The 8,558-nt window shown below is 52.7% G+C and overlaps 1 protein-coding gene across 1 annotated transcript; it reads right to left on the bottom strand.

Annotated features, from left to right (window-relative positions):
• Positions 1–3,548: 3,548 nt before the first annotated feature.
• LOC115322933 lies at positions 3,549–7,560 on the bottom strand. Its single transcript, XM_029983294.4, has 2 exons — positions 7,460–7,560; positions 3,549–7,042 (listed from the first exon to the last, which is right to left on the bottom strand). Exons 1-2 carry the CDS (start codon positions 7,558–7,560, stop codon positions 3,601–3,603), a joined length of 3,543 nt encoding a protein of 1,180 aa, XP_029839154.4. The 3' UTR covers positions 3,549–3,600.
• Positions 7,561–8,558: the final 998 nt, after the last annotated feature.

Here is an 8,558-nt window from a genome sequence, read left to right as displayed (position 1 = left end):
TTAAATCTCTTGAGCCACCTGATCAGGGTGAACGTGTAAATGCACAGCGCTAACGCAAAGAATACTAATCCCCAAATTTTTGTAAAAGGCGCTGGAGTGATTCAGAAGGGTAAATAAATATCCGTCCGAGGCCAGCGACGTAACGGAATACATGCGCGTGAAAGAGGATATTGGCATTGCGAGAGGCCCAGATGTATGTAGAAGTTCAATTTACGGCTTACCTGAAATTTGGCAGAATATTGGACCTCGAAGAAATGAACGAGACGGCGTGGTTTTTTGCATTCGTTTTTCCAAACCATGCATATTTTATTCAAAAAGCTCCTGTCCTGAGCCGCGAAGAAGGTCAGCGTGCATAACGTCTGCTGATCTTGTTCCTACATGCTTTAAGGACGTTAAAATATGTGGGAATTCGCGTACCGCCGCCGATTCGCCGTTTCCCACGTGGTCCGTCAACAACCCGAGTCCAGCCTGGTTCTTTCACGGGAGCGGGATTCCGCTCCCAGTTTATTGGTACAATAAAACACAACACTACAAAACACTCAATCTAAACTACAAATACAAGCTACATTACACAATTATTTACAAATGCACGTTAAGGCTAAAGCTAAACACAAAGGAGGCCCTTAGGCCTCGCGTCCCGCGATATCCTAGATCCGGTCGCCACCCACTTGCCTGCCAGTGCCTGCGTCTCGGTCTCGTCCGAAGTTCTTAGAGGCCTCTCGCCCCCTGCCCCACCGAGTATATATGTCGATGGGCGAGGAGGTTTCTCCTCGCCTGCCACGGGGGCGCCTGCAGCGCCCTCCAGTGGCTAGGAGAGAAAGCGGCGCGTCGGGAGCCGAATTCGAGATCCCGATCGACCCCGCGGCAACACGACCATGTGATCGTGTCGCGGCCAAGATTGGCCGAATGGTTTGATGGGCGCCCTCGTGAATTCACGGTGCGCCATACTCCCCTCTCCTAAAAATCGAAGTACGCCGGAATTCAGACGTACGGCTAGGCTGCTGGGAACACCGTCGCTTGGTTTGGCCTGGAGACCCCCCACACGCACACACACACCGCTGGTCCCATGGGTCGTCCTCACTGAGGTCCATCAGTTCGCCCGAGACCTGGGGTGCGCGGCCACCACACACCTCACAGTAGACTGTGTCGACTTCGGCTTGGCGGCGGCCTCCGGGGCAACGGGGTCCTTGAGCAGAGTGCCTGGCCACCATGAGACTGGCCCCTCCACAGAGTGGTGCACCGGAGAGGGACTGTGGTTGCGACCCAGCTGCGACCGCCCTCCCGGAACGATGCGGGGCTGGAAGTCCAGTGTCACTGAGAACTGCACCCCGGCGTCCTGCGTGGCGTCGCGGACATCCCACAAGGCTCCCCGAGCTGTGGTTCCTGCCGGGGAATACGCTGCCAGAAGACGAGGAGCTCAGCCCAAGCTGGTGTTTGTCCAAACGGCGACTCCTCCTTTCATCCCTCCCAGAGAGGACCATTCGGTGCACACCAAGTTGCGTCTCGAAGCAGCAGCCGCAGGGGCGATGACGCACAAGATGGGAAAAGTCCAAGGCGTGCGCCCAGCGAGGGAGCAGTACCCCAACACCAACAGCAACGCCGCACACAAAACAACAAGAAACAAAAAAAAAAACATTCAAAGCAAAAACAAGAAAACCAAACACTGAGGGTTCCGAGGCACCCTCCCCCCACCCACAAAGAAAAACAATAAAAAAAATGCCGGGAACGCCGATTTCGGATCGCTCCCCCTCTTCTTCCCTTTCGCGGGTTACGGAACGCCGATTTCGGATCGTCCCCCCTCTTCTTCCCTTTCCCGGGCCACGCACTCTACGAGGTTCCGATCCCATCGGGTTGCCTCCGGCTACGCGTGTTGTAGCTGTGCCGCGGTGGTCCCAGGAACTCCTGAGATCGTTGGCGCCCGCGAATGCCCCTTTGCGGCCGCTTGACCGGCTCATCCCCTTCCCTGGGGAAAAAGGGTTTCAGTTCGCCGATGTGAACTGCCCCGCGGACGAGATCAGAATTCTGGTCCCTCAGCGTGTATGTCAGTCGAGACTTCTTGGAATCGATGACAAAGGGGCCAACCCACTTGGGGGCCAACGCCGCCGAGAAGAACTTACTCGCATCGCTCTGCACGTGACTTCGCCGCAGAACGGTGTCGCCCACCTCGAACTGCGCATCGCGGTGCGCTTTGTCATAGGTGTTCTTCTGCTCCGCCCGCGCGCGAGCCCTGTTTCCGCGGGCGGCGTCCAGCGCCCGCGACAGTCGCTCTCTTGTGCGCGTCGCGAAATCCTCGTACGAGGGCACCGCTCTGGCCGCGCTCTGTTGCGGGCGAAGAACCGCATCGGTCGGCGTAGAGAGTTCTCTGCCGAAGTTCAAAAGCGAGACCGAGACGCAGGCACTGGCAGGCAAGTGGGTGGCGACCGGATCTAGGATATCGCGGGACGCGAGGCCTAAGGGCCTCCTTTGTGTTTAGCTTTAGCCTTAACGTGCATTTGTAAATAATTGTGTAATGTAGCTTGTATTTGTAGTTTAGATTGAGTGTTTTGTAGTGTTGTGTTTTATTGTACCAATAAACTGGGAGCGGAATCCCGCTCCCGTGAAAGAACCAGGCTGGACTCGGGTTGTTGACGGACCACGTGGGAAACGGCGAATCGGCGGCGGTACGCGAATTCCCACAAATGGTCCGTCAACAACCCGAGTCCAGCCTGGTTCTTTCACGGGAGCGGGATTCCGCTCCCAGTTTATTGGTACAATAAAACACAACACTACAAAACACTCAATCTAAACTACAAATACAAGCTACATTACACAATTATTTACAAATGCACGTTAAGGCTAAAGCTAAACACAAAGGAGGCCCTTAGGCCTCGCGTCCCGCGATATCCTAGATCCGGTCGCCACCCACTTGCCTGCCAGTGCCTGCGTCTCGGTCTCGTCCGAAGTTCTTAGAGGCCTCTCGCCCCCTGCCCCACCGAGTATATATGTCGATGGGCGAGGAGGTTTCTCCTCGCCTGCCACGGGGGCGCCTGCAGCGCCCTCCAGTGGCTAGGAGAGAAAGCGGCGCGTCGGGAGCCGAATTCGAGATCCCGATCGACCCCGCGGCAACACGACCATGTGATCGTGTCGCGGCCAAGATTGGCCGAATGGTTTGATGGGCGCCCTCGTGAATTCACGGTGCGCCATAAATACGACGACGGCGTGGACGAAAAGATTAGTTACACCGACCTCCTGGATTTATACGACGACGTGGGACTTCCTACATTCTCCGTACAGCAGCATCAATATGTATATAGGCATGAAATCCGACGCCTACGGGATCACTTTCGAGACGTGCTGTCGTTTGTACAAGACATACACGCACGCACAAGGTGTGATATCAACGGGTCCGTCAATGCGATCTAGGGGAATGACGAAGAAGAGGGAGGACCCCTAGACACAGACACCATATTGACGAGGGTTGCCGAAGCGTACAAAAACAAACGAATTGAGGTGGGCGACGAGCTTCACCCTCCGATTGAGGAAGTGGTTGAAGACCCCCGTCCCACCTTCCCACCTCAGTGGAGACGACGAGAAGGAAGGAGTAGAAGAAGAGGTGGAATACTAACAAGGAATGCGTAGAATGTTGGCGATCCTCGTCATCAAGTGCCTGTTTCTACGGCGCTCTTTGACGGAATTGCCGGCGTCGGTTCCATGTTTAAAATCCGAGCGAACGATCGGAGGTTTCAAATACTTGTCGCGGATGGTCTTGACTTCGTCGTTGGTCGGTCCGTAAAACATATTGTCAGGCTTGTATTTTTTCAGATCGTCGCGCATGACGAGCGCCTCGATGGGCGACACGTCGAGATTTTTACGGTTCAATAAAAATTCTTCCATACTCTGAAAATCGTTCAAGTGCATCCCGTCTTCCATGCTAGACAGGTTGAAATGACAGTCCTTCAAAGTGCGACAAAACGCGGCTTCCGTCTTACACGCGCCCTCGACGCTCTTGAACGCCTCGGAGCCCGCGTCCTCGTCCCGTCCGAACAGAATCGGCTTCAGTGTGCGTTTCGCTTCGGTCAGTTCTTCGGCGACCATCGGCATCAATTTGTCAATCTTGATGGAAAACCCCCTTCTGTTTACGATCAGGCGCTTAAGAATAACGTACAGGACGTCTTTATAACTGCTGAAGGTGTTTGCGTTTTCGGACACGTAGCTTTGCAGCTTTCCCACTGTGCGATCCACGTTTTCGAGACCGCCCATCGATGGCACGATGTGGTCGAGTAGAATGCGGCAGAGAGCGGCGCCAAGTTTCTTCTGGGCCTCGTCGAACATCAGGTTGGGATTGCCCAACAGCCAACGTTGCGTGGGTATGCTACGCGGAGCGGAACAGAGCTCGGTGGCGAACGAATCTTCGAGTATGTTGAGATAGTGCTCGCGAAAGAGCATGTTTCGGGCTCCCAAAATAGGCCCCGACTGCGTAAATATTGTGTTGGCCTGCTTGTTGGTCTCCTTAATGTAGTCACGCTCCGAGTCCGGGTACGGCGTGGAGAAGAGACGCCTACTGTAACGGCCCGCGGACAGGTGTTTCAACAGTTGTTTTCTCAGACAGGACTTGTCTGCGAGAAAGGTCGAAAGGGTCGGCACGATCATGAAGCGCTTCTGCTCGGCCTCCATGGAGGGCGAGAAGTACGGGATGTCGTTCGACGACATGAGAAACTTTGCCGAGAGCCTGAAATCGTTATGGTACCGATCGTACTGTTGTGGAATGGACACCGTGTCCCCGCCCGTAATCTGCTTCAACAGCCGACGGCCACTTTTGTCCATGTCGAGAATCGGGATTTTCCTCTGGATGACAAAGCGAATTTCCTCTGAATTGTTTCTCAACGGGGCGGCCATTCGCTCTTCCGAATTGTACGTGAAAAAGTTGGAATGCAGGGTTCGCACCAACTTGCTGTCCTTTCCGAACAGGTGACGCAAAATCCCGAGAAACAACGACTTTCCGTTCGCGGCCTCGCCGTGCATGAACATGAGCTGCTGGCCGCTGGAATCGGTGGACAGACCCAGGGCTAAAAACTCTAGAACCATGCGCGCCTGTTCGGATGATCCAAACAATTCAATGAGCATCGTCCACACAAGCTCATCCCACGTCAGTTGGGAACACACGAACGAAATCGGACCCCCATCGTCGTCGTGGGCACTCGGCTTCAGGGCAGTGTCCATCACGGCGTTGTGTAAACCCGGGTGCCTCTTCAAAAGGAAGCGGAGGGACACGATGTAAATGACGACGCAGCAATACAGACTGCTCTTCGAGGACGTGCCATGTTTCGAAATGCATTCGAGCTTGCTCTCCGCGTTGCGCATTATCTCGTTCATGTCCCCTTGCGTGGGCACGTCGTCCGGACTTATCTGGGTGTCATCGTACTTGGGCTTCACGTCGAAGTATTCCTGGAACTTCTTTGGCGGCGATTCTCTACACATTTCTTTCAAGAAGTTATCCATAAACTCCTCTGGATCGGAAAACTTGCTCATCTTTTTGAACACCCGGTCGCTCATCGCCTTTATCACCGCAAACACTTCGTGACCCAGTTTGTTGTTTTTGAACACCGACCAAGCATTGTCGATCGTTTTGCACAAGAGCTGGCACCGGTAGCGAAACCCGCCTCGAGTCGGAAGCACTTCCACGTAGTAGTGGTCGACCTTTTCGCCGACGCCCAGAGTCAAATCGCATTCGCTGCGCACGGTACACACTTGGTCCGGGCTCCAGGCCACGTAACGCTTGTCGTACAAGTCGTACGTGTCCCCGTTCGGCAACACCAAGTGTCTGTTGCTGGTGAGTTTTATCGAATGCGTGCTGGCTGCTCCGGACTGTAGGTACCTGTGTAGTTTAGAGAAATCCAACTTGCGCTCTCTTTGATTCGTCAACTCTAGTAAAACTTCGTAACACAAATTGAACGGACTTACGTCCTCGCCCCACGACTCAAACTTGAAGCACGTCTTTATGGCCACAGTTTCCAAGTCCAACAACAGCGTGCTGGGCTCATTGGGCATCATTGTTCCCGTAGTTTCGTTGTATTTAAACAGATCGTACCTACCCGACCCCTTGTTGAGCATCAAAGTGCAGATCTTGTTGGTTTCGAGCAATCGCTTTATGTATTCGCTGTAAACAAACCGTTTAAGGCCGAATCCTTTCGCCAGCTCCTTCAAGAGCCACCTGGACGTCTCCTCGTCCTCTTTAGTCATTGTGAAAAGCGGTTCGGATTGAATGCGGAACACTTTTCTCGGCAAACTCAACGGCTTATGTTCGACGTTACTCGCAGAAGAACTGCGACCGTCAGAGCGTTTCCTCTTTTGTGCGACGTATTGCGTTTTGGGCGGAACGGGTATCAAGCGATTGGTTCTGTCCCGGAGAAAATCCTTGTCCTCGCTGTCGTCTTCTGAGCTCTCGCCGTCGTCGTCTCGCAAACCATCCGCGGATGTGTATTTCCAGAGCCAGGCCACCGCGCGATCGTAATGGTACTTCGGGTTCTCTTTCATTCTGGGCTGGAACTCCCGAGACAAAACGCGAAAGATTCGCAGCCCCGTGGTGTAATTCATGGTGCTGGCTATTATCAACAATAACTTGTTCCAATGGTCACGCTTTTTCGCGTAATCCGCCAAAAACATCAGCTTTAGCAACGCCCACTTGAAAATGAATTCCAGAATAGCCACCGTGGATTTGGACTCACCCTCGTTCACGTAAATGCCGTCGTACGCTTTTGCCAATTTGATGCATGTCGTAAGAGAATTCTCGACGACGTTTTCGCCCGGAGAGGACGGTGTGCCCGTGGGATAAATTATCTCAAGGCCACCGCTTTCGTCGACCTCGACTTTACCAAACCCCTCGTCGTGGGGGTGCAATACGCTGTCCTCGTCCATCTCCTCGTCCGAGCCCCGTTCGGAAACCACGCCCACGCCCTGATTGTACTCTACAGCCCCTCTGTCCTCTACGGTCACGTCGTCCGATTCGACGTCGACGTTGTACGTCACACTATTTACGTACTCGTAAGCGCTCGCGGCTTCAAACCTTTTGCTTTCGTACACAAATCATGAATTGGTTTGCTCCGGTAGAAATGTCAAAGTCCGGCCAATCCTCGGGAACAGCCTCGGCGAGTAGCTCGCGCACCGGCGTCAAGAGTCGGTTTCCGTTGCGCGGCGGGTCGTCCACGAACGCAAAGTTTGTGTAGTGTACGTGCCAACGTACCACGTCCGCGTCGCCTGTGGTTTTCGTCCGCTTCGTCAATACGACTTCCACTGAAAACGTAGTCTGGTCGTCACGGTGCACTCGCGGTACCGATTCACACGGTGCTGGGCGCCTTTGCCGGCGCGCGACACGACGTTGTCCACGGTCAACACGGGGTGGTCCGGCTGGCAGTCCAAGTCCAGGACGAGTCTGTAGATGTATTTACCGCAACCGGGGTCTTTTCGCTCACCGATGTATTACAGAACGTTCGCTTGGGGACGGGTCTCCATCGACTCCAACAGCTCCGCCGCTTGTTGCTCGTCGTAAACGATGGTCTTCTTGCCGAGAAGATGAGTTTCCATCTGCAAAAAGAAAAAAAAAGAGAAAATAAAACTTGTTAAAAAAACGCCTTGTTGATCAGAGCCGTCGAATTTAATTAAAACCACGAGTCAATTTCTGTGTGCGGACGAAATGAATCGTGTGATCATCTTGTGCGGCAACTTTTTCAGGACCTCTCCGTACACAAGAAAGGGGTCCCTATCATTTCGTCGAAACTCGTTTCGTGGAATTACGTTTCGTGAGCAACTTTTCGTCGACACTGTGACGTTTCGTCGAAAATCGTTTCGTGGAGAGCACCACCGTGAAACGTTTCGTCGACAAACTTTTTTTCTTTTTTTTTTTTCTTTGCGGCTTTGAAAGGAATGCCGGAAACTCGAGGTACAAGCGGTTGTAAAAGAGGACAAAGACAATGCCTAGCGCAGTTTCTCTCCAAAGAGAGCAACTGCGCTACCCTCTCGCTCTCATCTGTGTCACATGGAATAAGCAAGAGCGCACAGGACTTCGCTCGTGGCCTATTGGGATATTTGCAAGTTGCGAAGCCCGTTTATGGAACTGAACGTTCCTGGAGGAAGTAAAGTGATGGAAAAAAATATGCGTAGGCGCAAAACAAAACTTCGATCCAATGGTGGGTTGCGGAAAAGGGCGTGGACACTGATTTTTGTTTTCATATTGGTTACTTTTAACAAAAACACAGCTTGCAGCCTTTTATTGCTACATTACGATCCTAATATTTTAATTTAAATTAAACATGTACATTACCCTCAATTATGCAGAAGGAAATTCATGGCCTGGGTCCCACACCGAACTCGCACACTCAAGCTTGGATCTAACTAGGGTCTTGTACAGCAGTAGTTTTAATGATGAAGGAGCCCTTGAGAAGTGGCGACGTAAGTAACCTAAGATGCGATTAGCGTTGTTAGAAATAAAGTTAATGTGAGTTTGCCAGGAGAGGTCAGATGTTATATGGACACTTAGGTGCTTGTACGATGTCACCTGTCCAAGAACAGAACCAATGTTATAT

Source organism: Ixodes scapularis, unplaced genomic scaffold, assembly GCF_016920785.2.
Source record: "Ixodes scapularis isolate PalLabHiFi unplaced genomic scaffold, ASM1692078v2 ptg000080l_1__unscaffolded, whole genome shotgun sequence".
NCBI lineage: Eukaryota > Metazoa > Arthropoda > Arachnida > Ixodida > Ixodidae > Ixodes > Ixodes scapularis.
Note: the sequence above shows the minus strand (reverse complement) of the source record. Positions and strands in the feature narration are given on the sequence as shown.